General features: G+C 46.1%; 11 protein-coding genes across 11 annotated transcripts; 9 read left to right on the top strand and 2 right to left on the bottom strand.

Moving 5' to 3' along the window:
- Positions 1-1,752: 1,752 nt before the first annotated feature.
- Positions 1,753-3,308, top strand: VTP01DRAFT_2890 (uncharacterized protein; the record flags this gene model as incomplete). The annotated part of the gene is made up of 5 exons (XM_069381400.1): positions 1,753-1,908; positions 2,345-2,449; positions 2,508-2,655; positions 2,713-2,939; positions 3,264-3,308. 5 exons carry the CDS (start codon positions 1,753-1,755, stop codon positions 3,306-3,308), a joined length of 681 nt encoding a protein of 226 aa, XP_069237096.1.
- Positions 3,309-3,606: 298 nt separating this feature from the next.
- On the top strand, positions 3,607-7,478 carry VTP01DRAFT_2889 (uncharacterized protein; the record flags this gene model as incomplete). The annotated part of the gene is made up of 12 exons (XM_069381398.1): positions 3,607-3,678; positions 3,736-3,827; positions 3,896-4,115; positions 4,188-4,250; positions 4,311-4,409; positions 4,471-4,516; positions 4,588-4,723; positions 4,785-4,827; positions 4,885-4,981; positions 5,041-7,179; positions 7,245-7,273; positions 7,341-7,478. The coding sequence occupies 12 exons, from the start codon at positions 3,607-3,609 to the stop codon at positions 7,476-7,478; spliced, it is 3,174 nt and encodes a 1,057-aa protein (XP_069237095.1).
- A 227-nt stretch (positions 7,479-7,705) lies between these two features.
- Positions 7,706-8,519, top strand: VTP01DRAFT_2888 (uncharacterized protein; the record flags this gene model as incomplete). Its single annotated transcript, XM_069381397.1, has 3 exons — positions 7,706-7,800; positions 7,872-8,168; positions 8,249-8,519. 3 exons carry the CDS (start codon positions 7,706-7,708, stop codon positions 8,517-8,519), a joined length of 663 nt encoding a protein of 220 aa, XP_069237094.1.
- Positions 8,520-8,753: 234 nt separating this feature from the next.
- On the top strand, positions 8,754-10,079 carry VTP01DRAFT_2887 (uncharacterized protein; the record flags this gene model as incomplete). The annotated part of the gene is made up of 5 exons (XM_069381396.1): positions 8,754-8,819; positions 8,891-8,924; positions 8,985-9,691; positions 9,751-9,870; positions 9,927-10,079. The coding sequence occupies 5 exons, from the start codon at positions 8,754-8,756 to the stop codon at positions 10,077-10,079; spliced, it is 1,080 nt and encodes a 359-aa protein (XP_069237093.1).
- Position 10,080: 1 nt separating this feature from the next.
- On the bottom strand, positions 10,081-10,867 carry VTP01DRAFT_2886 (uncharacterized protein; the record flags this gene model as incomplete). The annotated part of the gene is made up of 2 exons (XM_069381395.1): positions 10,081-10,224; positions 10,811-10,867. The coding sequence occupies 2 exons, from the start codon at positions 10,865-10,867 to the stop codon at positions 10,081-10,083; spliced, it is 201 nt and encodes a 66-aa protein (XP_069237092.1).
- A 59-nt stretch (positions 10,868-10,926) lies between these two features.
- VTP01DRAFT_2885 (uncharacterized protein) lies at positions 10,927-12,027 on the top strand (the record flags this gene model as incomplete). The annotated part of the gene is made up of 4 exons (XM_069381394.1): positions 10,927-10,998; positions 11,057-11,236; positions 11,544-11,927; positions 12,013-12,027. 4 exons carry the CDS (start codon positions 10,927-10,929, stop codon positions 12,025-12,027), a joined length of 651 nt encoding a protein of 216 aa, XP_069237091.1.
- A 1,757-nt stretch (positions 12,028-13,784) lies between these two features.
- VTP01DRAFT_2884 (uncharacterized protein) lies at positions 13,785-14,369 on the top strand (the record flags this gene model as incomplete). The annotated part of the gene is made up of 3 exons (XM_069381393.1): positions 13,785-13,800; positions 13,855-14,135; positions 14,181-14,369. 3 exons carry the CDS (start codon positions 13,785-13,787, stop codon positions 14,367-14,369), a joined length of 486 nt encoding a protein of 161 aa, XP_069237090.1.
- A 515-nt stretch (positions 14,370-14,884) lies between these two features.
- On the bottom strand, positions 14,885-16,672 carry VTP01DRAFT_2883 (uncharacterized protein; the record flags this gene model as incomplete). Its single annotated transcript, XM_069381392.1, has 8 exons — positions 14,885-14,962; positions 15,023-15,436; positions 15,502-15,606; positions 15,663-15,812; positions 15,885-16,012; positions 16,080-16,227; positions 16,291-16,514; positions 16,591-16,672. The coding sequence occupies 8 exons, from the start codon at positions 16,670-16,672 to the stop codon at positions 14,885-14,887; spliced, it is 1,329 nt and encodes a 442-aa protein (XP_069237089.1).
- A 1,149-nt stretch (positions 16,673-17,821) lies between these two features.
- VTP01DRAFT_2882 (60S ribosomal protein eL19) lies at positions 17,822-18,527 on the top strand (the record flags this gene model as incomplete). The annotated part of the gene is made up of 2 exons (XM_069381391.1): positions 17,822-18,008; positions 18,076-18,527. The coding sequence occupies 2 exons, from the start codon at positions 17,822-17,824 to the stop codon at positions 18,525-18,527; spliced, it is 639 nt and encodes a 212-aa protein (XP_069237088.1).
- Positions 18,528-18,655: 128 nt separating this feature from the next.
- Positions 18,656-23,020, top strand: VTP01DRAFT_2881 (uncharacterized protein; the record flags this gene model as incomplete). Its single annotated transcript, XM_069381390.1, has 15 exons — positions 18,656-18,831; positions 18,887-19,005; positions 19,067-19,156; positions 19,221-19,322; positions 19,386-19,594; positions 19,657-19,689; positions 19,747-20,270; positions 20,330-20,574; positions 20,630-20,981; positions 21,044-21,340; positions 21,402-21,406; positions 21,462-21,601; positions 21,688-22,101; positions 22,157-22,425; positions 22,498-23,020. The coding sequence occupies 15 exons, from the start codon at positions 18,656-18,658 to the stop codon at positions 23,018-23,020; spliced, it is 3,498 nt and encodes a 1,165-aa protein (XP_069237087.1).
- A 154-nt stretch (positions 23,021-23,174) lies between these two features.
- On the top strand, positions 23,175-27,084 carry VTP01DRAFT_2880 (uncharacterized protein; the record flags this gene model as incomplete). The annotated part of the gene is made up of 12 exons (XM_069381389.1): positions 23,175-23,433; positions 23,507-23,691; positions 23,754-24,194; positions 24,262-24,468; positions 24,535-24,828; positions 24,902-25,174; positions 25,234-25,401; positions 25,465-25,843; positions 25,901-26,449; positions 26,511-26,651; positions 26,718-26,866; positions 26,926-27,084. 12 exons carry the CDS (start codon positions 23,175-23,177, stop codon positions 27,082-27,084), a joined length of 3,204 nt encoding a protein of 1,067 aa, XP_069237086.1.
- Positions 27,085-27,721: the final 637 nt, after the last annotated feature.

Raw genomic sequence — 27,721 nt, 5'->3', positions numbered from 1 at the left:
AGACGCAGTGGAACCTGAAGACTGGCCAATGTCAGCCCGGTTGATTATTACAGAAATAGATATGATAATGATTGTTATTTGTGGAGTAACAGGTCAATCTGAACCATATGGGACGTTGAATCAAATGGCATATATGAAGGGACTAAAAGACTATTTGCTTCCTGGAGATAGATCGTGATGCTAATGTAGATATTATAATGATGGGGTTTACAATGTACAATTTGATGCGGTGACTATAGTTATCATTTGAGAATGCGAATAGATTTCGATGAGGTTCAAGAAGACGTTTTGATTAGAACAAAATTACAAGCTGTTACGTTGGGATTTTGCTTGAAAATATCGAGGCTTGACCGAGGGGTTCCAATGTGCTGTTATGCTATAAGTGTATGCACACATAATAGCCCGTTTGCTTCATATTCAACGAGCCTTGATATTGCATATTATGTTATATGAGCATTTATTGTCTCATCAATTATGGATGGTCTGACGGACACAGTCAAGAACAAAGCGTGCACATTCCTCTCCGAACCGGAAGAGTACGTCTTCGACTATTTTCCCAGGTGACAGGACCCACCTTTTGGATTCGTCTATCTTTACGGAACTCCGCGCGGAAAGAGGTCAACCACGCTCGCTTGCTTGCTGCTACTTATGACCAGTTATATGCAGCTTGGACAGTATTCGGTCCAAAGCTTCGAATTTGCCAGATCCTCGATATAGCATTTCATCCGAAACACCGGTGGGTTTGACAATATTTGCAACCCCTTCGACGATAAACCGGTGACTGCAAATTTGACGAAAGTTATAGCAAGTCCGGGGGAGGCACTCTTCCAAATAACTGGAGTCTCAGTGTCGTGTCTTAAGGTATAGTTTCTGAACACTGACCCCCTTCTGATCTTGCTCTGTTCTCGTGAATATAGCTTCGAGAGCGCTCCTTTTTATAGACAGATGTGAAGACACTTATCCAACAAAGAATGTTATCGTTTGTGTACCTTGGCATCATCACTCACGCTAGCGCTCTCACTACTTCCAGTAACGGCCTGTGACTTCGCTCACACTGGTCTCGTCGCTGGCCCAGAATATCCGCTTGCTAAGAGTTTAGCATTAAGGACACCACACTAGTAGCTGGAACCTCTTCAGTAATCGCCCATTAGGGCGTCTGCGTCAGGGATGATGCCAAATTTTCCTCGGCTACTTCGTAAGATAAACCGGAGCGATCTATTGCCGTTATTGCTCTTCTGTTAGTTCCACAAAGTTCCTCAGGATGTTCTTACATCTTGCGTTTGTTCTTTCTTTCGACTTGACTCTAAAGGGGAAGGCAAAAGCGCGCAAACTTAGGGTTTCGGCGCTTTTGAAGCAGTATATCAAGAGATTTGCCGCCTGAAATAGCATACTTCGGTTTGCAAAGAGCGCTGGAAATAGTATAAGACGCGCGCAGGTCGGAGGACTTTCTTGCTCGGATCGACAGAGTCAAGACAGACGACACCAAACTTCCTTCATGTCATCTGACAGAGCCGTAGCAAGATCAGTTTCTTCGTAAAGTTCTGCCTCCACAAGTCATGTGTGAGATTACAACACGGGTGATTGCCTTGCCGTAGTGGTCAACCGTGTCCTTGAGATGATTTGATTCGAGAGATTGAATTCAAACGCAGCTGGGGGAATGACGTGTGCAAAATCGAATTACGAGCTTTGACCCGCGCCCCGTTTCTTTTCCACAACTTCTGTTTCCCTTACATCGAATCAACTACAACGATCATGGCTTCCGGCGCTGGTGCTCTTGATATGGCCCTTGATGATATCATCTCACAGAACAAATCGAATCGTCGACAAAGCAATCGCAGTGGCCCTCGCAGCGGTGGAGGTGCCACCAGATCTTCCCGAGGCTTCCGAGCAGGAAACAACAACTTTTCGGTATGTTGGTTAAGTCTTCCATCTCCCGTCCACACACACACAAGTTTCCAGCGTACACCTATACATTGTACATCGCGCGCGCAGATCAGGAGGATTGCACTGCAGAGCGAGGGATTACGGCTTCATAGTGTGCTCCTGCCGTGAAGCGACGAGGAATGCTCGCTCATCTCTCGCCCAGTCTTTTGCACGAACGCTCGCGACCCCCTGTTTCCCTCCCTTTTCTTGGAATTAACCTAAGGGCGGGAGGTGGCCTATGGGCATCCTCACGCCGATCGGGTAACAACTTTTGCGCTGAGGTCCATGCGCTGATTGGGTTTCTCTTTTACCTTGTTTTCCCCAATTTTCCTTTCTCTCTCTCCATATATTTTAATTCGTCTCCCTTCTTATACGTAATTTTTTATTCCCAAAGCGTCAACCATATGGATTGAGGTCCCAGCCTCGCGGCAGCTCGGCATTCAGCAGTCAACCACAACCACGCGTGTCACGAAACATGTTAACGATTACCAACTTGCACTACAATGTCACAGAAGCAGATCTTTACGTAAGTCTTGATTTTAGGAAACCACTGAAATTTTGTCTGATGTTTTTTTCTCGCATAGGAACTATTCGGTCAAGTAGGCCCTTTGAAACGCGCCTTCCTGCACTTGTCACCAAGCGGAGGCTCAGCAGGTGTTGCTGATGTCGTTTTTGTTCACCCTAACGATGCAGAACGTGCACTTGCTCAATACAACAACGTTGAACTTGATGGTTAGTGATAAATGCGTTATTTTATCGATACCGTAAACTCATTTTTCCATCTATTAGGACGCCCTATGCGTATATCGTTTGCTTCCCAGACTGTTCCTTCAACAGCACCATCCCAAAGTTTTGGCGGTCCAGTTAGAAGACCTTTGCGCAGCTCAGGTGGACCGCGTCAGTCATCAGGAGGACGTGGACCGCGCGGCGGTAGCCGTCGCCGCCAGCAGAACAATCGACCAAAGCCAACAGAAGCTGATCTCGACGCCGATATGGACAGCTACATGGCAGCACCGGTACAATCTATTTTAAAATGTTGTTTCTTCATCCTTAATGTTAATTTCATACGTCGTCTGTTGTTTAGGAGGAGGATACAAAGATGCAGTAGAGCATATTTTATTTTTTTTTCGCATCATACTTTCAACAAGGTTATTTTGTTTACTGTCCTATTTTACGATTGCATTTTCGTTTTGGAAATGTGGAGGTCATTTTAAGTTGACTATTGATCTGTCTTTTTGCGGAAGTTGACAGCTTCTTTCACCGCTGTATACTAGAGTCCGAATGGTGGAAGACACCGCTGAATAATGAGCACTAGAATTACAGAACTACTTGACCTGTAGGGTATCGAATGGATGCGAAAACGCAAGGCAGAGAGAAATATGTAGCGAACTCGCTGGTAGGGTATCCCGCTCAAGTAAGCGGTCTCTGTTGGTTGTCATATCCTTCATGTATCTCCTAAATCAAGAGCTGCAAACATAAAACGAGTATCCTGTACGACATCGATTCCTGGGTGGCGGCCAAGACTGTCGAGTTACTATTCTGTGGAATTTAATCCGCCTTGGCGAGCAAGTACTCAGGAAAAAAGCAGCGTGCTGCTATTTTTAGAATCGAATTTGCACTGCTTCTTTTCTTTCTCTGCAAGCCGAGCAACTCTTTTGTCCTTTCCCGACGAGCAGCGATATTATGGCTGCTGTTATCTCCCCCAACACGACCGGTGCCCCTCCAACAAAGGCGCGGTTCGCAGACTCTTTCTGGGTATGACCGAGCTATCCAGTGACAGAATCCGATCTCTTACAACGTTGCCAATTCCAGGATGCAAGCGATCGTGGAGTGGACGTTCTTGTCGAAAAGTTACGAACCTCTAAACAAACATGCGAAGAAATTAAAAAGCTGTATGAAATAAGGTAGAAAAAGATAACTAGATAACCGCCCACCCCTTTACCCCTCTCCTCCCTGACACTGAAACGCACAGGTCACAAATCGAAGAGGATTATGGAGAACGACTGTTGAAATTGTCCCAACTTATTGTTGGACAAGCCGAGGAAGGCACATTATCCGAATCATTGTCGCATATACCGAGCGCTTTAGAGACGACGGGAAGAGCACATCTTGATCTAGCCCAGCAGCTCAAGCATCATTTGGAAGCACCGTTGGAAGGGTTTCTTAAAGAGCAGCGTGAGACTCGGCGTTCGGTACGTCAGCAGCTATGTGGGATGCTTTGATGATTTTGAATATATATTTATGCACACACGCCGTCAAAACAGCAACATCAACAGATTGAAAATGCTAGACAGCTCAGGAATATGCACCACACGAATGCGATAAAGGTCAGTGTGCGGTCGTCGGAGGGGAAATGATGTCAATATTAATGAATAAGCTTGCTCCAGGCAAAGGAGTTTTACACTGCCGAATGCACGAAGGTGGCTGGCATGGAAAAATACCTGCGAGAACGGGGCGCGACCATGTCACGCGACGAGTTGCAGCAGGTAAGAAAAGAAAATGCAGCGCTGGTGCATATTGTGACAACTTAGCTGCGATGCTATGTAGGTTCGAGAGGAAATCGAAGAGGGCAAAAAGATGATGATGGCAGCCGGTTAGTGAAGATTGTTGCCTACTTTGGGAAATCGAAAACGAGGACTGACTCGTCTTGGCAAATAACAACAGCTCAGGAATATAAGCGCGCCGTCGAAGTGTACAACTCGGTCACAACCGACTGGATCCAAAGCTGGCGAAATGCATGCGATATATTCCAGGACATGGAAGAGAAACGGATAGGTTACATTCACAACAGTTTGTGGGCGTACGTAGCACAGCGCGTAGCAGACAATGGGAATAATGAGCTGAGTTGATTCGATTTCTAGATTTTCCAGCATGATGTCCAGTGTCTATCTCGTAGATGATCAGGCAAGTATAGCACTGCAGTGTTCATGACAGTCTCTCTAATTATATGTCTCTCTTCAGTGCTGTGAACGTATTCGTACGACGTTGGAATTGACAAACATGGAGAGAGATATCAACGAGTTCATCCAACATTACGGCACTGGTTCTAACTTGCCTGGTACGACAGAATAGATTTTTCTCTGTTGTACTTTTGCGCATTCTGACAATGAATACTAGAAATGATGCAATTTGAACCATTCGTATCCATCGATATGCACGGCACTCCCAGCGCACAGCTTACACCCGCATCGTCTATCCATCAGGACATGAACGGATTGGATGCGAAAGCGTTACCTCTAATGCCTGCACCTACACCATCTCCACCCATGCAGCCATCGTCTGACGAAGGAGCAAAGTCTTTGGAAAGACAGCTGGAGGATCTCGGTGTAAAGGCGACAAACACAGATACAGATCTTGCTGAAACTCAACGTGAAGTTGAACAGCAACAGCAGCCGACTGAACCAACTCAAACAACAGAACACGCAGATGCAGTAGCATCCGCTATGAGAGAAGTCGAAGCGATGGTGTTGGTGGATGAAAAGAAATCTATGGATAAACAGCCAACATCCGAAACGCACGTTCCCACACCGCCCGCGATAGTCAATGAAGAACAGCCAGCAAAACAAAACGACATCCAACAATCGTTTATTCAAGATGTATCACCCATGCCTGAAGCATTAAAGGAATCTCCAGAACCAGTATCTAGTCCAAGACCCGAGACGAAGGAACACCGTGATGAACACGAGGCTTTTTCTGCAGATAATGTCCCAGAAATGTCAGCAGCCACAACTGCAGCAGCAGCAACAGCAGCAGAACCGTCAATGGAATCCGAAAGACCTGCATCCTTGAAATCATCCATCAAGAGCAAAGACGACGAAAAGTACAAACCTGTTCCTAACCTCACATTCGTCGCCAGTGTTGAGGATACCAAGTCTCCTTCGGAGAAATCCCCGCAGATGCAAGTGCAAACAACAGCAGCAGCAGCAGTTCAATCAAGAGCTGAGCCAAAGACTGCACCGGCAGAAGAAACTCGGGACACAAAGAAGGATGACAGTGACGAAAAACAAAACGAAAGACAGGCAGACATCAAGGAAACTAACCAGTCAACTGGAGCAGTAGGCGTGCAATTGCAGGATAACTTGAGTGTCAGCGATGATGGATCAGTCCAATATACACGTCCACCTCCCAAAGACGAGAAGTGGGTCATTTCCTCAATCAGACGACCTCAGCAGTTACCAGTACGCGCTCAGAATGCTCGAATGTATGATGGCCAACCAGCTTCGCGAACTAATACACCGCGCTCGAGTATGTTGCAGTCTTCTTCTCCATCACAGCAGCAACAACAGAATGCAATGCATGTCGACGCAGCTGCCCAAGTTTTCTCTAAACATGAAGGAAACAACAGTGCACCAACTAAATCGAATCGTCCACATCCAAACTTGAAAATCGAGATACCCAACAAGATTAGCAGTGCTCCTCCTCCAGCTGCTGCTCCCGCCCAGACAACCCAAGCTGTGGCACAGCAGGTCATTGCGGCAGGAAGGGCACAGGCGCACCAGACATCGTCGTGGCAAGCGACTCCCTCGCAACCGAACAATGGTCGTTACGGATCCATGTACGAAGAAGAGTACGACGTGTCAGCCAAAGATCCAGCGCTCATGCCGACCTTGTACCACGGCGATCACAGCAACAACGACAGCCACAACAATCATCAGGGGGTAGAGTTACACGACAGAAGTGTCAGTTACGAGGACGAGACACACTTGCCTGAGCCGATATCCGAATCTGTTAGCAACAACAGCGGAACTGGAGGCAAAAAGAAATTCGGCAAGCTGATGAAGGGCATGCTCAAGAACTCGAACGAACCTGCCGGGCCGACGTCATCGTTCGATAAAAACCGTCCAAGCTTACAGCCGCCAGCGAAAGAAAAGGATAAAGGAAACCGATTCTCATTGAACATCTTTGGTGGCAAAAAGGACAAACGGCATCACGCGGCAGATGAATCACCAGAGGTAGCTGCAGCAGCTGTGGCATCATCCACTTCTTTGAACGAGCAGCTTGGATCAGCCAGCAATAACAATAGTAACAGCCATATCATTGAGCGTCCGAGAACATCATACGTATATGAACATAGTATGGGAGCTGGCAGTGCGCCTGTAGCAACTGCACCTTTGGGCCCGAGAGGCAGCGTGGCGATGGCAAGTCCCATGAACGCACCGTCAGGGCGGCCTTCATCGTTTGCAGCAATGTCTCCTCGGCCGTCATCAGCAAAGTTTCAACGATATCTCACTGATGGTACACCAGTGATGGAGTATGGTAAGGACTTGAATCTAAATTGATACTTGATCTGTTTGCCGACTGATGCAATCCATTAATTAAAGTTCGTGCTATCTGGTCTTACGAAGCCAAGGTAAAACATATCTCGAGTCAGAAGTCACCGCAAACTATGGTAATTCAACTTTTTATTTTTGTGATAGATTCCTTCTGAAATGAGCTTCCAAGCTGGTGACGTTCTGGCAGTGATCCACAGGCAAGTGGATGGCTGGTGGGAGGCAGAACATCCACAGCGGAGACAACGAGGCCTTATCCCGGGCAACTACTTTGAAAGCGCCTAGGTGTTTGCATGCTGCTAGTACTAATATTACCTTTCTCTCTCTCTCTCTCTTTGTAACATTACCCGCCAACTCATCTGTTCTTCTTCTCTTTTTATGTCTCTTTCTTTTTTAAAAAAACACGACCTGGCAAGCATATTTGCATTTTGAGAAACCGACGTTGTACCCGACCTTTCTTTTCCGCCGCCCGTTTACACGAGATGCGTTGGCTCCATGTCGCGTTGCTCCTGATGCTCGCCACGTTCGCGGTGGCAGAGGTGGTTGAGATTGATGATCATACATTCTGGACGAAAGTCAAGTACGATGAGGAATGGGTTTTGGACTTGTACGTCATTCCCTCGGTTAGTCAAACTTTCTTCTCTCTTTGATACTAACATAAGTGCACGGTGCATATAGCTACGCTGACTGGTGCGGATATTGTCGGCAATATGCGCCAAAGTTTGAAGCTGCTGAGCGAGCTTTAGCGGAAAGTGGTGCGCAGAAGGTCCATTTTGGCAAAGTCAATGTGGAAACCAACCCGGGATTGTCAGCACGTTTCTTCATATCCCGTCTACCGACCGTTGTGCACGTCAAGAACCAGCAGGTGCGCGTGCTCCCTGCAGGTACCGTGAATAACCTTGTTGCGCTCCTGGAAAATCAAGAGTGGCGAGCCATTGAGCCCGTCAATGGCCTCACTTCCCCTTACAGTGTCATGTAAGTTTTTCTGCATGCAGGGATATATGAAACACAACACATCTCATCATCTTATTCACGCCATAAAAAAACTAAAACAGTGGAAACGCTGCATCTTACATGGGTCGCTTTGTAAAGTACCTTTCTGGAGTATCGCCCATCACCGCGGTCGTCACGATGCTGTGTCTCTTGGCTCTCGTCGTCTTTGTGCCCATGTATTTCCCTGCACCGCCGGAAGGAGAGGAGACTGTCAGCAGCAGCGTGGTGAATGCAAAAGAGAAGAAGGATGCTACGGTAAACACAACAACAAGCGATGATGCAAACAATACAAAGGATGTAGTAGCAGAAGAAAGTAAATCTCGGAAAATTTGAAGTTGATCACCATATAGGGATTGTCCGCCATGGTACGAACTATTACATATATAGCAAGGGCACTATGACAAATTTAGCAGTAAAGTCTAAACTTTCCGATTCGTCCTCCAAGTGGGGTTCAATACATCGGCGATGCTTACCCCGTTTAAAAGGCTTAGAAAGCTTACACTGAGTCGGTTTCCATTCTCTTTCGCTTTTTTTTTAAATCTTTTGTGTCTGGTCTAAAAGTAAAAGATGACTCTGCCCCGAGAAGAAACCAATCAGTGCGTTGTTTTGCGCAAGAAGCATGATATTGTTTTGGTACGCGTTTGGACTGACAAGCGCCCCCTTGGACAAATAGCTAAATAGACTACTTTCAAACTAAACAACAGGAGAACCGCCCTATACCCGAACTCGGCCCTGGAGGTAAGGATAGACAAGGGACTTAAACGTATAGATGACTGACTAAAAGGTTGTTGTCAACAGAGGTCTTGATTAATGTAAAGGCAACAGGCATTTGCGGGTCGGACGTGCACTATTGGCAGCACGGCGGCATTGGTTCCTTCCAGCTCAAGGAACCCATGATTCTTGGCCATGAGTCTGCAGGTGTCGTTGCTGCTCTTGGTCCGAATGTCAAGAACCTCAAGGTCGGCGACCGAGTTGCATTAGAACCTGGCGTTGCATGCCGCATGTGTGACCAATGCAAGAGTGGACGCTACAACCTCTGCTATGAAATGTCATTTGCAGCCACTCCCCCTGTTGACGGCACTTTATGCAATTATTACAAGCACGCTGCTGACTTTTGCTTCAAGTTACCCGATCATGTTTCGCTTGAAGAGGGTGCATTGATTGAACCCTTGTCTGTCGGTATCCACGCTGCCCGCCGTGGCAACATTACATCAGGCTCGCGTGTCTTCATCTTTGGAGCTGGTCCCGTGGGTCTGCTCTGCGCTGCCGCCGCTAAAGCAGCTGGCGCAGGCCATGTCACCATTGCAGACTTGGTGCCCTCGCGTCTCGAGTTTGCAAAGAACTATTACACAGATTCACAGGTGCTCTTGCAGCGCGCTCAGCCCGGCGAACCAAATATGGAATACTCCCGCAGAATGGTATCAGCCATCCTCGAGACCGAAGAGTTAGCGGATGCTGTAATTGACTGCACCGGCGCAGAAACATGCGTCCAGATGTCTGTTTTGGCAAGTATTATAAAACTTGGCGATCGAGGAAAAGCCCGATGCTAACGATCAGTAAACAGCTTTCCAAGAGCGGTGGATCGGTCGTATTGGTCGGTATGGGCGGAAGCATGCAAAACTTGCCTACTTCAGAAGTAGCCGCCCGTGAAGTTGATATCAAGGGTATTTTCCGCTACTGCAACGTAAGTTTTAACGTTTTGACCAAAGTAACACGGTGCTTACTTGTTTGGGTATTCAGACTTACGCCACCGCTGTCAAAATGCTGGCATCAGGTGCTATTGACGTCAAGCCCCTCATTACACACACTTATCCTCTGCACGAGGCAATCAAGGCATTCGAGCATGTCAAGGAGGGTCGCGACAATGCCATCAAGGTTCAAATCCTCGGTTAAATCATTTCTTTATACAACTGCTGCTTTTACTATCGACACTCTTAGAATCATACTCACACATTTTACACAGTCTAGTCTTTTTTCTCTTTTCTTTCAACTTGCCCTCTTCCCTTCTTACACCTCTCTCTATCTTCGTCTTCGCAACCTTTCCTCATCGTCCAATCTTGTACATACAAGAAGTATCGGAATGAAAAAGAAAAAACTTCAACATCGAGAATTCGATATTGTCTGAACAAAATATCACGATCATTTAGTCAGAACTTGGACCTGGGGATGGCACAGTCTGTTGTTGTTTTCGATCTATTGTCTAAATTTATGGACAGGCATGGTTTCGCTTCGCATAGCAACACTAGATCCTTGTTTTGCCCCGATGGAGTCTTGATTTCTAACTCGAGAAGACATGAAGCTATCTAAAGTGTAAAGTCCAGTCCCTTTTATTGTCTTTGTATTTATGAGTATCGAAAATTCAATAAGCAGCAGCGCATCAGTTCCTCGTACAATCTCTCTGACTCTTTGCGCGTACTGGGCAGCATCCTCTGCTGAAATACTGCTCATACGCAGCACTTCCGTCGCTTATGCATATTAAAAGAAATCGAGACTTCAGCGGGGTAAAATAAGGGGACCCGGCACGCAAAGAAAATTGGCACACAAAGAAAATTGTCCTCCGAGCTCTTCTTTTTTTCCTATTCTTTATTATTCTCTCAAGATACTGCCGCTTCGAACGCGATTACTTTAATAAGAGTTTGAGGAACATCTGCCTCAGGTGTCAGCAGCTCAAGGGGTAGCATATTCGAAGCGAAGCAGCACAGTACCGAAACGACCAGGGAAAAACGAAACGGCAGAGAATATGCAAAGACAGAACTCAACAATTGGTAAAACCGGTGTCGCCACACTGAAGCGCACCTTAACAACTAGCAGCGTATTCCCGATTTCCACTACTCCAAATGGATTATCACGAAGGTTAACGATATTCACAGTCATCCGTCAGCTTCACAAAGCAAGGAAGATTGATCAAGAAGCAAGGATGTGGGCAGCAGAAGCCTTACAATTACCAACCTCAGACGTGCTCCTTTTGCCGTTCCCTCTCGCAACACCCGGAGCACGCCTTGGTCGACCCGCATCCAGAGGCAATGGATATGACGGCCAAATGTCCCAAGGTATTGATAGTTGATGCGATCTACAACTCACCATCATCTCGAAATTTCCTATGGCCAGTCAGCCATTTGGGCAACAAATAAAACCGCCTAGCATCCTTCCAGATTGCTATGACATGTATTCAGATTACAATGTTATCCATTGCCGCTCGTACACTCAAAAGCAAGATACATGAACCTCACGGCGTCACTCCCGTGGCTCTCATGCCAGATTGATGCCTTGCATTAATGAAAGCTGCCGAGGATATTCTCCCATCTGCCATGTACGGGTATACTTCCTCGAAGATGGTCTGGGCCTTACATACACCAGGGAAGGCAGGAAAATCGCCTTAACGGTTCCAGGCAACCAAGCAAACCAGGGGATACTGGCTCGAGGTGGCGGCCAACAACGATTTGGCACTGCACCGTACGCAATAGACCTGGAGCAACTATGGCAAGCAGAACGTGCCCGGATAACGATATCGGAAGGCGCGCCGCTTCCCGGACGTCCGTTGACGTGCAGCCAACTGCACAGAATGTTGCATCGTCGTATTTGCAACACAATATGCAATCGAGACACCAATGCAGCAAAAAATATCTACCGGTTTACCAAAAAAATTTGCTGCACCAGGTCTTTCAAATACAAGAGATCCTCGATACACTGAACTTGTTGGATGGTCGGGCAATTGGTCTATATCGAGAATTTGAGTCTGCGGTACGTTGGCGTGTGCTCATCTTCACTGGAAATAGCAAGGACGCGACATATATACTATGGATTTGCGATACCATGAGATGTATAGAATGAAGCATCTTAGCACATTTTATGTACCAGTGGACCACACCAACTTTGATGTGTTGCTTGGCGCATTCCGAGTAAAGAATTCGGTACAAGCAAGTATTATGGAATAAATCCTAGTGGCAGAATATCACCATTCCGTGTTGAGATCATATTGCAACGGCAGCAACAGCGGCTGTTTAAACCCTTCGTGGAGGACAACGCAAAGTAACCGGAAAGCGATGGTGTAATCGATTGCGCTTCCTCTGAGACTAGGCTAGTTTTCTAGACAGATTTGTTAAGAATTCTTTAACTCTCGATACTGCTGGAGTCGCGACTTAAGCTCCGCAGAAAACTGCATAATCTCGAATGGGGACTATTGGTAGGCAAGTAGCACAGTAAGTAACACAGTGAGAAGGCCCTTTTGTTGTACGCCAGCATATGACGTTGATGTCCCCAACGGTAATCCAGGTGGGGACCCAGGATATGGGGATCTCCATTCACTTGGCAAAAAACATAAAAACGGTCATCATGCAACATTGCACATTCTGATGAGAAAAGGGTCCGTTCAACGCAAAAAGAAAAGTGATCTCTTCAAGTCAAGCTTTAACGCTTTCTGCTCACGATCTGGTGCAGCTTTAGAAGAAATATAAGTAGACTTATCTATATCATCGGTGGTCAATGTAAAGTATATGCTCAGAGTATGATCCCTTTTCACACGTCGATCCAAGTAACGCGGAGGGAATCGCTTTCCGCTAATATACCTACTTATTTAACTCAAAAATAAAATAAAAAAGGCGGGCGGTTCCTCATCATTTGACCCTTGATGATGTCACCATAGATCTAGCATAGACGACGATGACTGTTTATTTATTTATCTATCCATCAGGCCTTGAATTTTGGTGCTTAGTAGCTGCTGGGATAAGTACGTTGTTGGCTTAAATGGATCAATGTTTGTAACCATGCAAATTGTGCTAAGCATGTTCTGTGGTGGTAAGAAAGATATCTAGATAATGTGATTTGTGTAGACGCTGGGGGCGCAGGTGAAATTCCTTGACAGGTTGCTGTGATACGAGAGGGATCAGTTGGTTCAAAGTATAATCGAGTAAAACAGCGCTAACAGTGTGGGAGAGAACCCGGTAGCCCTTATCGGTCGGCAGTGGACAAGAAAAAAAGCGTTGTCGACAATGTCGTCGTCGGATGAGGCCCCGGATGCTTCGGAAGGAAGCGTTCCGTGACAAAAGTGGAAACAATAATAACAATGACACTTTCAATTGTTACCGCGTATCAATCTTTGCTTTGCAACTCTCCTTGCTGCAAAAGAGATCGCCTTTCAATGTGCTATGTTTATTTGACTTTAAACGTGGCTCTAGGACGGGTCCTGGCTACGGTATCTGCTGATCCCCGGGCATGCTGATTCGCTGATGTATTGTGAAACTCATTTCAGTTGTCCATATGACATCGTACTTGATCGGAACCTGCTACTCCGTCCCGAGTGGGTGGTGGTGGGAGGTTCTCGAACACCCAAGTCTAGAAAGGGATTTGTCGTCTGAATTGCAGCTACAATGTCTAAATTACAGGCAGCACCTGACGAGATCAGCCCAATCCAGTCCAGTCCAATCCAACTTTAAGAAAAGAGACTTTGGGAAAGGAGGCAAAGTGAAAAAAAGGTTGGATGGTTGCCCGCCGTACGTAGGAGCCAATCAAATATGCAGTTCCCAGCATCACAAGGGGATATAAAAAAGGAGCCCATTTTCCCTTTTCTCTTAATCCTTTACTCCCTACAACTCTCTCTCAATGTCGTATTACTCAAGTACGTGCTGCTGTTATCGCGTCCTCTTGCAGTGACTAACCACACACCTTGCAGTGTATAATATGCCGTATGGCAGTTACAGCGCAGGTGCCTACATGCACAACCCGTACATGTATAGCCAGTTGTATGGTCCTTCATCGTACTACTACGGAGCCGGCGCAGGCTACGGCGGCTACTACCCACCCTACGGCGGTTACTACGGACGATATCGCTCACCAGGCCTGTTTCGTGGTCTCTTGAACCGACTGAGATACGGATCGTATTACGGCAACCCATACTCCCCTATCATGTACGACTCTCACGGCCACAGAATGTATCCAGGCGAAACAAATTACGTCAGTTCAGTTAAAGATCTTTGGAAGAGCAACGACGTTTATTAGCAGCCCATAACCAGACGTGAAAACCATCTCCTTTCTGCCTGTCTTTCTTTCTTTCTCTCTCTCTTTTTGTTATCGCATCATTTCCTCCTCGTGCCCGTCCGTCTGTACATAGCCATTCTCTCAGTAGCTCTTTCATTCTTTCATTTTTATCCCTCTCTCTACAGTACTATGCATAAAATTTCTGTATAAAGACTGATGTGTAAATTGGAGAATTATTGGTCACTTCTTGGCGAGAAAATGTGCAGTGGTTACCGTGAACACTCGGGTCCTCGTTTTCATTTGCTGAAACGCAGGAGCAGAGATTGCCATGTGGAAACACACGGTACTAGTGGCGCCGCAGTACCACACCTGCCCACGCGCTATTTAAAGCCTGTCATTTCTACATATCTGAAATCATGAGATCTTGTTTGCCAAAGAGAACATTGTCTGTTTGCTTGCTATCACTTGGCATCTGGTGTGCACATTAGGATATTTCCGTTGGTTACATGGTCTGGCACCAAATATTTGTATCATCACAATTATTACTCAATGTCTCCATGACTACAAATATAAAACTTGAGGTATCGTTTCCAGTATTGTAGAATGAAAAATAATTCCAAAATATTGATGGATGGGTGGTATACTTTTACAAATTGTTCTGCTCAAAAGATTGATGGAAAGGGAGGTGCGATTACTATTCACATCCATAATCACTTCTTTAAATGTCACAGTGCAAAAATGACATAGAGAAGTGCGGATATTATGGCGAGTAAGACTGCTATTACTGTCTGAAACATACGATGCTGCCATTTTGTGTCGTCAGATTCGTGCCATCTTTGAGCATTCAGGAGGTATGCATTTACCTGGAAAAGATCTGCCAAGGTGTTGTTATTGAGAATCCGTAATTTTCGTGCCTCTTCCTCAAGTTCAATCACTCGTCGTCTCAGTTCTATGCACTCCGCTTCATATTTGAGTGAGCGAGATTGCTTTTCAAGGAGCTGTTTCTCTAGTTTGATTTTCTCTGCTTCCAATGTCAATTGGATTTCTTGCAGTTCTCGTAACGCATTTGCCTTTGACTTTTCCTCCTCCTCCTTGTCTGCTGGTTTCGTCGTTACTCCACTCCCCCGTTCTAGCTGCCGTATTGTATTCCGAAGACTGAGCAGTTCTTTCGATGCGCTAGCGATAGCCCTGTCCTGCTGCCGGCTCTTTTCTGCATACGATTTTACCTGAGCCTCTGCTTCTTGGAGCTTCCGCTGCAAAGCTGCATTCCGTGCATTCTGCAAGATAACCCCAAGATAAGATCACTAAAGCGTCAGCATCCCCTCCCATTTTTAGTACTTACAGCCTGCCCTAACAATGTATCGTTGATCGTTGTACTGACATCAGATATTGCTTCCTTCACAGCTTTCAGTTGTCCTTCGACTTCCTGCGATTTTTGTAGTTCGCTCTAATAAAGCATAAGCTAATCACCGCGTATTGTAATGGTGTTCAAAACAGACATACTTGTAATCTGTTCACTAAGAGGTCCAAGTTCTTGTTTGAACGTCTGCCAGATATCGCGCCAGGTGAAGAAGACAAGTCAACAGCCACGGATGCAGATGAATGTACAGAGGAGATGGTGGATATGGAAGAGGAGGATGTTTTGCGATGTAGCTATAGAAAGAAACAACATTTATCAACTTTTGGTGTCTCAGAACAACGCACACACGAAAAGCCGAGACTTACGGAATGATGAGCTTCATTGTTGTTTCCGTTGGGTATGCCAATACATAATTCTTTCAAGACTGCGCTGTCCACCTGGGACAGCGGTGTAGGTATGATGTGTACCTGACAAGCTACTTTATGGTACAGAACTGGTATGCTCAAAGAGGTTATTATACTTGCACAGAGCGGGCGGGAATTATCATGTGCTCTTCTTACTTGATCCGTCATCTTGTGAAATATCAATACCGAATTCAATCTCGTCATTCGATCTGATCTCGGTGGGTTTGCTCTCTTCGTTCTCATTTGAAAGCCGTCTCCCGTTCAAAAACGTGCCGTTACTTGACTTGATATCCTTTATATACACCTACAAATAATTTTTTTGGGTCAAATGTCGGTTTAACTGCCAAGGAAAGAGAGAAATATTTACTTTTCCATGTTCGCTCCATATCTCTGCGTGTGTCCTTGATAATACTTTAGAGTCAAAGTAGCCGTTGAACGGACCAGGCTGAGTCTTTGACGATGTCTGCCTGCCGACCTTGACGTGTACATTATCGTGGAGTTCTAGTGTCTTCGTCTGGAAGGGAATATTGCGAGGTTTCAAGATGACTGTCGTCACTTGGGATTTTTTGGTTGGTTGCAACAGCATCAAAGCTAGAAAGAGGAGGAGGAGGGGATGAGAATGTGTTTTCAATTGCGCAATGTTTCCTCCTCCCCAGTGCAAACGCACCTTTGTGTTTGCCCAGGTTGGCCGACTCATCCGTCAGCTGCAGCTGCGACGGAGGCGGCGGCGACAACGACTGCGTTGCCATATGGTCTCTAGAGTTGCAAGCAAGCAACTATGCCCAGAAGCAAGTTCTTTCGTGGAGGAAAAGAGTTCCGACAGTGGAGCCTCATGCATTGTGTCGAATGTAACGGTGTGAAAACACCGCCCCGCCACTTATCCAACCTTGGACATCACAATAAGTTGGACAGCGAACTAGAACTTGGTGACATTATATGCTTAATTGAACGGATTACTCTAACTCTAGAGTGCCTAACTTTTATAGCACGACTATTATCGCATTAATATTCATCTTTATGCTTCATAGAACGCTGCGTGTGCTTGAACGCAAACAAACCCCTTGTTTTCCTCTCTTTACCAAACTTTTTTCTTTTTCCGGCTGTGTCTGTGTCATTTGTTAGGAGATCACTCGTGAGTAGGGGTTACATATGTACATTCTAAAGTGTTGACATGTGCAAAGATATTAAAAGTTTAAGACATGCGCAATGATACTTGCGCGCATAGCAATATAGCCGTGGACTATGGTGGGAGCATACGGAGCTAGCTCGGTAATATTGCAAAGTTGCAATGTAATATCCAAATAGGTGCGACAAGTGAGCTGACCATCCACATGTCTCGTGACAAAACGTTCGTCTCTACTGAAACCTGGTTCACGAATGTTAAAACGTAAAGGGACGTCAAAGTAACAGGCATGGCGCCTACATGCCCAGATAGTTTGAGAGTTTATCGTATTTACGCTTTATCAATTTATTCAATAACGGTTGATGGAATAAAAGGATCTAAGGAGGAATATCTTAAGTGTCTGGAATAACCGCAGTATATTGCGCAGTGCGCAGCTGCAATGGCGAGCAAAGGTGTGGCTTAAAGGCGGAAAACTTTTATGTTCGTGTGGCCCGATTAATATTCCACCTCTTTTTTCGCAACCAAGCACTCGTCACGCCATGTGAGTAACATCAAGAGGTTTAGCAGCACTGGGAGGACCTGTTCAGTTGGAAGACAAACAAACTTTCAGTTTGCATCGTACAAAATTGCCGTCTGTTGAACCCTCCATTGTCGATACAACTGGAGGTCACTGCAGGGCAACAATGTGCGCAACGCAACATGTCGGGGAGAGATGCCACTGGGTGTGAATGCAGCCGGTTGTGCTAAAAAAGAGACAAGAGGAAACAAAAGGGATATGGGAGAGCCGTTTTTGCTGGAACGATGGAGGAAGAAGAAGAGATTTGCTCATCAAGATTTGTTTTGCAAATGTAGGGTCAACTTGCGCACCCAAAAACGTCTGGCTGCTTCCGTCCTCAACTGCGGCAAGCGTAAGGTCTGGCTCGATCCCAACGAAGTCAACGAAATCTCCAACGCCAACTCCCGTGAGTATTGCGATACGATGCGATCTCGAGATAATCCAAGTGATTTACATATATCGATAATTACCAGGTGCCAACATCCGCAAGCTTGTTAAGGACGGTCTGATCATCCGCAAGCCCGAGATCAGTCACTCCCGCTTCCGTGTCCGTGAGCGCAACGCTGCCAAGCGTCTTGGCCGCCACATGGGTCTCGGTAAGAGAAAGGGTACTGCCAACGCCCGTATGTCCACCCAGGTCCTCTGGATGCGCCGCATGCGTGTCCTTCGTCGCTTGCTCCGCAAGTACCGTGAAGCTGGCAAGATCGACAAGCACTTGTACCACACCCTCTACTTGAAGGCCAAGGGTAACGGCTTCAAGAACAAGCGTGTTTTGATGGAATACATCCACAAGGCCAAGGCTGAGAAGCAGAGAGCTAAGACCCTCAGCGAGCAAGCTGAAGTTCTCCGTGCCAAGAACAAGGCTCTCCGTGAGCGCCGTCGGGAGCGTGCCGAAGCAAAGAAGATTGCTGCTTCTGAACAGTAAAGTAGTGTTACTTCTTTACAAACATTCTTCATTAAAAATTTCATGCGGTCGAAATTTTGGGAGTTTCATTTCTTCTCCTTCTTGACTTTCCATACTTGTTTGCCCTTTTTGTTCTCGGATGATGCGCCATGACAACGCAGAGCATTGATCCCGCATTCAGTGTCTTCACCTTACCGACAGTTGTCGATACGTCTCTGAGTCCATTCTGGGAGACTTTGGAATCGAACGAGCATTTCCTGCTGCAGCGGACAAAAACGCGCAAGAATGCTTTTGTGAGGAGCTTCCTTGGAACAGTGCAAAATGTGTAAGAGCTGAAATGTACCGGTCTGCCGCCTAGATGACGACTAACGACAGCGCAGTCTTGATACCAAGCAAGCGCCTTACCGGCTGCTGTACAGGAAACCCACAGGTGCCTGTTTGCAGATTGCAGTGGCCGAAACAGACAAGCAGGCTGACGGTGCCTGGCGCTGGATCCAAGGTACAAAGAAGTTTGCTTTCACTACACAATATTATGCAAACTCTAACATTTGGATATATAGCAAACCTACGTGATCCTTTGGATGTGCTCGACGATAGTGAAAAGGAAGCCTTTATACTCACCAAAATCAACTCGATTGTCACACGAAGAGGTATACGAGCAACGTTTTTCTCTGCTTATCGCAAACATCGCAGCAATTAAAAGATCAACTGTAGACGCTGGAACGGACGAGATATCAACGGACGAAAAGGTTCGCAACGCCTCCAGAAGCTTTCGACAGACATTTAAAGTGCCTGCTACCGAACGTTTAGTAAATTGTAAGATACGCATGATGACGATGTAGAGTACAATATTCTCACGCACTCCCTTCTGGTTGTAAGATTATTCTTGCGCTTATTACACGAATAAGCTGACCAGCCAAGGATGGTTGTATATCAGCGAAAACTACGTCGCATTTTATTCGTACCTGCTTGGATATGAGACGAAACTGCTCGTTGAACTGAAGGATGTGCAGGATATCAGGAAAGAGCGATCAAAGCGAGGTGTATTTCCTGATGCTATCAAGCTGGTCATGAAGGACAAGACAGAGGTAAAAGCCTTATTGCGAAATGTTAAAATACAGTGATATTAACCATCCATTATCACCAAAAGCACTTCTTTTCGAATCTGTTCAAGCGTGATGCTGTAGGTAACAGATCGAGTTCACATGATCGCTGATATGCTCACCACACGAGGAAAAAGGTTTACGATATTCTCGTTCAGCTGACCGGTCTCGCTATGCAACGAGTTTTGAAAAGCACGGCGTTGGAGCAGTCGCCAGGAGGAGAGATTTCAATAGATATTAGCGAAAGCGACATCGACGCAGTCAGCGAGAAAGACACATCAGCGACAAAGATGGCTGCGATGCCCACGTCAGAGATTCGTAAATTTATGCAGCCGTTAAAGCTGGACCTTGCGGCTCAGAAACGCGACAAGCGGTTCAGAACGAAATTTCGACTGCCTGCTACTGAGAGACTTGTACTATCCATCAATGCAGTGCACATTGTGGAAGAACAAGACGGCAAAAAAGTATCCACGTATCACGGCAACTTGTTCCTGTCCGAAGCATTTTTGACGTTTAGCTCAGCCGACAAGGGACAGTTATACGACATTGTCATGCCGCTGTATACGATCAGACGGGTTGAACGTTTGAACGAGAAAACACCCACATTCTCCATCAAAATCGTCAATTGGCACCAAGCTCAGTCGCATTTTCGTCTCGAAGCGTAAGACCAAAAATCTCAAGTAGCACGATGTTTTGTCGCTTAACTCGAAATATATCTAGCGCGAAAAAGCAATGCGAAGAGTTTTCGAGCAGCATGACTACTCAGCTACGGAAACAGATAAAGAATATGAAGATGCTGAAGCGCTTTTTGGAAACGTGCCCGTCCGAATTGATGCTTGCTGATAAAACCAACGACGAGATCGATAAGGCACCCGGTGGACTAGGCCTTACATTTGGATTCCCAGGCGATCCGAAAAAGCTCAAAGATAGAAGCAAAATGAAGTTGTGGAAAAAGTATTTCCACGGTACGTTTCCCTGCGATACCAACTGAAGCGAAAAATGACTGACCTATCACTGCAGAGCACGGACGCAATCTTACCATTGTAAAAACACCCTACTTTGCGCGTCTTGTGCGTGTAGGCTTGCCGAATAGATTGCGCGGTGAAATTTGGGAGACATGCTCGGGATCAATATACCAACGGTTTATGAATCAAGGCTTGTATGAACGCATCCTTGAAGAGAACAAAAACAAGAGCTCGTTGAGCTTGGAAGAAATCGAAAAGGACCTGAATAGATCGCTTCCAGAGTACTCGGCGTATCAGACACCCCAGGGAATCGATAGCCTGCGACGTGTATTAAGTGCATATTCCTGGAAGGATCCCGAGCTTGGATATTGCCAGGCAATGAACATTGTCACATCTGCTCTGCTCATGTAAATGTTGCGAGTTTGTCAGGTCCTTTTCTTTTTTTACTTATTTTTTCTTTTCCATGCAGATATATGAGCGAAGAGCAAGCCTTTTATACCCTCAGCGTCTTGTGTGATGACATGCTGCCTGGATACTACAGCACATCCATGTACGGCGCTCTGCTTGATCAGATAATTTTTGAACACTTACTGGAAAAGACAATGCCGATTCTCTACAACCACTTTAAAAAGAAGGATATCCAGCTCTCCGTCGCATGCTTGCCCTGGTTTTTGAGCCTTTACATAAACTCCATGCCGCTTTTGTATGCATTTAGAGTGCTCGATTGCTTTTTCATGGATGGGCCCAAGATTCTGTTCCAGCTAGGGTAAGATTGTGTGTACTTGGATTTCCCGCATTGAAATGACTAACGTTTTGGCACCGTTTAGATTGGGTATGTACAAAATGCAACGTCAGGAAGGATCACGTGCTAACATGAACGGGAGCAGCAATCCTAAAGATAAACGGAGATGCGCTGTTGAAAACAGGGGACGACGGCGCATTCATGAACGTGCTCAAGAAATATTTCAACTCATTGCATGAGCTGCTCTATCCAGATTCAGAAAATGTCAAGGCCCGAACATTGACGGTGAGTGTGTGTTGTGTGCGACGTAGCCTTCCTTGTTTGTAAAAGAAGCACTGATGCAAGCACGTTGCTAATATATACGCACTCAGAAATTCAATGAGCTGCTACTGGTAGCTTATCGTGAATTTAGCAGTATAACGGGCGACAAGATACGTGAACTGCGCCAGACGCATCAGCTGAAGGTCGTCGCAGGTATCGAGTCCTTTGCTAAGCGCTCTGCTATCCGCAATCTGGACGATACAGCCGGGTTGGACAAGGAAGAGATGGGTGTCATTTACGACAAGTTCTACAATGTGCTGTACTATCGCCAGAAGCAAAAAGGGGGAGATAGAATGGATTACGATGCCTTTGAAACCTTTTTGGGCTCCCTTGCAGACTGGGCCAAGAACACCGCAGATGATCAAGCAGCGGCAGTAGCAGATCAGGACAAAGTCGGCAAGATCTTTAAAGGACGTCTCTTCAACAAGTTCGATGCCGCTCACCAAGGAAGCATATCGTTGCAGGTCCGTTTTTGACACTGCTTTGTGCATGTTACACAGCTACTAAGATCCACTGTAGGATGCAATCACCGGGCTAGGTTCAATTATCAAAGGCGATCACAACACACAGATTACACTCTTTTTTGAACTGCATGACGCCGACAAGGACAATTATCTCAGCAACGACGAACTCGTACAATTTTCAGAATCGCTTTTATGGTTTTTCCGCAAAGAGAACGACGAAGAACACCTAAACTCTGTATCGTCTTTCCTCAGGAATGCATTCGAATACATGGAAAGTAAAGAAGGCGAGCCTGACAAGAAGTATCTATCCATGGCGTCACTTAGGTAACACGAATCCAATTGCTTCGGGTAATCTGCATGCCAATGCTAATTGCTGCTGCGCTTTCACACGTTCAGAGTGCTGGTGCTAGCCGATGACATCCTTGGAGGCTTCTTTGACCATGGATTTGCTGAATCATTCAGACTGACGGAAAAGCCAGTCGAGAGACAACGCAGCCTCGGTCGTGAGATCTTTGATAGTCTGTTTGCGTCGGGCGTCAAGTTTGCAAACAGCAAGCCCAAACAGCCACTCTCGCCTACACCGTCCAAGGCATCTGCCGTGCCTTCTGTTATCAGCAGTGCTCCTTCCACATCAACTACACCGACAATCCGCAAAGAAGATCCGCTTGCAGAAGAGTCTGTAGTCATCACCTCCAAGGATGATGAAAAGTCAAGTTCGAATGACAGCGAAGATGACAACGCTCCTACAGTTATCGATGAAAAACAGAAGCAAGAAGAGAAACCATCAGTAGAAGAATCAGACAAAGAAGAGGATGAAGAAGAAGATGAGGAAGATGAAGAAGATGATGAGGACGGTGATGTTCTGGAAGAAGTGGATCGGTTACTCAAAGAATACGGCGACGAACACACGGATTCTTAATCTAATATGAACGCAAAGATTTTGAATACCTTTCTTGGTTGTTCCCCCGAATAATACAATAATAACAATAAATATATTACCTACATAACCTCTCTTTTGCACTTGGACGCTTTGCCGCTCTCAAGTACTATTCTTTCTCCTCACTGCGTTCTTCATGACGAGCAGCGGTGTACGTCAGTCGTGGGCGCCGCCGAACGCTCGCCACAATCCTCCTCCTGCTCAACGTACAACTTACAATTTGCCATTCCCTCGAGATCTCAAACGACGATGGAGCAACAGACGACTTGAGACACGACAACAAAGGATAGTAGAAACAACAAACCAGCCTAATCCCGTACCCTCTGTGCCGAGTCGAGAGCACTCGCTGAAAAAGGATGACAGGGACAACAGCGATCGCAAAGATACTTTGAAAAGTAAGCAAGGAGCGCGTTCGGCCTGGTGGAAAAGGAAATAGGCTCCCGAGTCTTTAATGCATCTGTCTCTTAGGACCGGCTTCGACGAGCACTTGCAGCAGCACTGCAGCGAGCGATAATACGACTATCAGGGATCGAGACTTGTATCCAGCCCTTTTATCAGAAGTGAACATGGAGTTCCGGCGGCGGATAGTGCTTGGAGATCGTATCAAGAACGGGATCGAGTATCAGGGCGTCTTTGACGGACGAGAGGCTGTGGTATGGATTCACGTTAAAACTTCGGGCTTATGTGCATAATGCCAACAAAACAAACTTTTTAGGATGTCTTGACAGATATCGTTGGAGACGTACGAGCACGCGACGTTGCACTGCGACTAGGAAGAGCGCTTGGAACTCTCAAAGTTTTCCACGACGTCAGCTACGAAAACCGATTGATAGACTCGAGATTGGAGCTATACAGCTTCCAAGACGACAACGATTACTACAGCGACGATAGCAGCAGCTTGATCGCGTCGGCTGGCACGACCGCGAGCGGCAGCAGCAGCTTTCAGGATGACAACGATGATGCGTCGTCGATATCCATCTTGTATGGCGCAGCCGCCGCAGCTATTGCCGCAATGGATCACGAACGGCCCGCTAATCTTGCCAGACAAAACAGCCACGTCGTACGGCCCAGAGGCATATTTACAGAACTTACGCGCTGCTACGTGCCGACATGCATTGGCAAGAAACCATGCTACAGCTTTTCGTGTCCAAAACGGGTAACGGCTGTCAATCGTGGAAAACCAAAGGAAACGTTACGTTTGTTTAACAATTTTAATACTCTAGAGCTTGAACCTTCGAAAAAACACAAGCTTAGCACGTAGAATGACGCATGTCTATCTACGGCAACAAGCACAGCCGCTGTGGTCTACCGTTGTCCCACGATCTACTGTCGAGTCAGTGAGCGCTACCGAACGCAAACGGCAGGAAATCATCTTTGAACTGATTTACACCGAGGCCAACTACGTAAAGGATTTAAATTATGTCAACTTGGCAAGTACATATGCAAAGCACTTACGCATTATTGCTGCACCGCTAACTTTAACTTATTTTATATAGATGTGGATCCAGCCTTTGAGGAAGCAGAATATTATTCCGGCTGAGCGACGTGAGCAGTTCATACATGCGGTTTTTTGCAACATCATGGAACTGCATGCAGTTAATGCTAGGTTCCTGGCGGCTTTGGAAACGCGGCAAAAGGAGAACCCTGTTGTGCTTCACATTGGCGACATTATCCTCGATTTTCTGATGGATATCGAGCCGTACTTGCAATATGGTGCGAGACAGCATGAAGCCAAATTTGTTCTGGACAACGAGCGCATGTATAATCCGAGCTTTGCATCGTTTGCCCAGGTAAATATCGTGCGCCTTTGGAAAGCAAACGTGTTGACAACGAAATGTTTACCGAGTTCCGTTAACAATATAGCAAACCGAGCAACATCCTTTGTCGTACAGACTCGAGTTGGATGGTTACCTAAGCAAGCCAACGACACGCTTGGGACGGTACACGCTGTTCCTCGACAATATTCTTAAATACACTGAAGAAACCAACATGGATTCCACGTATATTCCGAAAGCAAGTAATATGCTGAGGAGCTTTCTTGCACGGGTCAATGAGGAAAACGGCAAAGCCAAGAATCGGTTTGATCTGGAACGGCTTTATCAGAAGATTCAATTTAAGCACAAGAGTGATGAAACGGCAAGTTCAGCTAGAATATTTACTACCTGTTGACATTTCTCTGACGTTATTGTTATTAGGATTTGGAGCTCCTGGATGAGAACCGATCCATCATAAAACAGTTAAAATTAAGAAAGACGCCGAACAAGGATTCTACCGAGTACAATGTTATCCTTCTGGATCATTGCTTGCTCGTTACCAAAATGAAGCTGATTAATGGGATTGAGCGATGTATTGTGCAGAGGAGGGTAAGTCTGCTTGGGTGCATTTGCAGCAGGATCCTTTTTAAGCATTAAGAAAACAAACTGTAGCCCGTGCCTCTGGAGCTCTTGGAAGTATGGATTCCTAATGCTCCCAGACGCTCAAATTCCCTTTTACCGAATCTGAGCACATCTACGAGTCTGACAACAGCGCGGCATTCGATAGATAGTTCAAGACGAGAAGTCGTAGCCAATTTGGAGAACGAGAAACGCCCAGTGCATCCTATAAGCATTCGGCATTTAGGAAGAAGAGGTTACGGCACGTTCACCTTGTATGCTTCAGCAGCCGCCATCTCCAAAACCTTGCTGGAATATGCAAAAAAGCAGCAATCAATACGAAGTCAGCGGCAGCCTGTCTTTGATGTCGTTTCTGCTATTCAGGAAGGAATACCGATGCGAAATGCCAAGGTCCATCATATTGTTACCTTTAGTAAGTTTTTTTAAGACAAGGAGGGTGTAAAGAAAAGTTATTCATCGTTATTATCAGACGGAGGTCAACAATATGTCCTGGCTACGGAGAATGGTGTGTATGTTGGACACACTGGTCCTTCCAGCAAACCCGTCAAAGTACTTTCTCTACCGAAAACGACCCAAGTGCATGTGCTTGAACAGTCGCAGTTGCTTTTGGTTCTCGCGGACAGAGTGCTCTGGGAGTACGACCTTGTTGTATTGAACAACAAACCCGAGGACCAGGAACCCGGGCGCAAAGTGCAATCGAACGTGCCCTATTTCCACGTTGGCACCAGCTTGGAACGCACGCTGGTCTGTGTTCCCCGTGTCAGCGCCTTGAACTCGACCATTACCATGTACGAACCATCGCGACCGCAAGAATCCCGCAACAAGAATATTTTCAACAAGTTAGTCCGTATGCCTTCTTCATCCTCTTCCTCCTCTTCCTCTGGCACCCACCTCAAGAGGTTCAAGGATTGCTACATACCCAGCGAAGCTTGGGCGCTTGAACTGACTGCAACCCAGCTTCGTATCACTTGCCCGCGCGGAATCATCATGGTAGATATGCGTACGGATAAACCGCAGCGTAAGTGCCACCTGGCTTTTAGAAACGAGCTCCGATGTATTCATAATTCCATGTATATTAGAGATGCTGAACCCGCACGATAAACGTTTGAGTTTTGTAACAGAGCGTGAGAAGGACGAATCAAGACTAAATTTACGCCCACCTGTCAAACACATTTCGGTGTTCAGAACACCGCTGGAAGATTATCTGGTGTGCTACGATGGTATCGTATAGTGACATTTGCGCAGATATTTTTCCGGATGGGGACTCTAAACTCTTCGAAAAACAGAATACGCATTCTACATTGACCGTAAAGGAAATCGATCGTATCCAAACTTTCTGATTGAATGGGAAGGATCTCCGGAAGCCTTTGCGTTTTGCTATCCCTACGCCGTTGCCTTTGAACCATCCTTCATCGAAGTACGCGATGTAATTACGGTAAGTAGCTGTAGTAACCTCAATAAACGGTACGGGAATAGTTGACGATGCGTCGGCAGGGCCAACTAGTGCAAATCATTCGTGGTTCTCGCATACAGTGCCTCAACAATGGGCACAAGGCTGAGAAACGCGTAATTTTTGGTGTCATGGACAACCCGAAACGACCTTTCTCCCCTTTAATATTCCAACTTCAAGAACGTCAGAAACCATCTCAGTAGTAGCATCATCTATTTACTTTATATATCTTTTTGTATCCTATATACTGTCCATCACTTTTTGTTGTACATACATATATCAATTTGGTAATACACTTTTCTTTTGTCTTTAACAGAATCGCTGATCGATCGACGCAGCGGCGTTTGAACTGACGTGGCCTTGTTGATGTCCGTGCACGTTGATCTGCTGAAAAGTCAATGCATGATCATCGTACAAAGATGCGGCGAGTACGTACGGAATCCTTGAAGCATGAGTCGATTACAAAAGTATGATCGAAAAGTAAATGTTTGAGGGCTGGGAAAGAGAGGAAAGAAAGTTTTTTTGGGAGGCACGTGAAAGTGCACCCCCTCCAAATAAATGATTTTGACAGTAGCAGGCGATGTAAGAAATCCAAGTCAAGAAATAGCTACAAAGGCCTATGCTGGCAATAGTCAAGAAACGCCATGACTGCAACTTCTTGCACAAAACATTGCAAAGAAGCCTGCTGGCTCGCAACAGACGATCCATTCACTGTTGAATGACCCAAAAGGCAAAGGTCGATCTAGACTGCCAGAGTAACATTTTTGATGGACTCGACGCATCAAACGTTACTTGCAATACTTTGAATACGGGAACTGAAGGAAAGAACGCGTGAAAGCT

This window comes from Rhizomucor pusillus, assembly GCF_041956525.1.
Source record: "Rhizomucor pusillus strain CBS 183.67 unplaced genomic scaffold VTP01scaffold_14, whole genome shotgun sequence".
Classification (NCBI taxonomy): Eukaryota; Fungi; Mucoromycota; class Mucoromycetes; order Mucorales; family Lichtheimiaceae; genus Rhizomucor; species Rhizomucor pusillus.
This window is presented reverse-complemented; position numbering and strand designations above follow the sequence as displayed.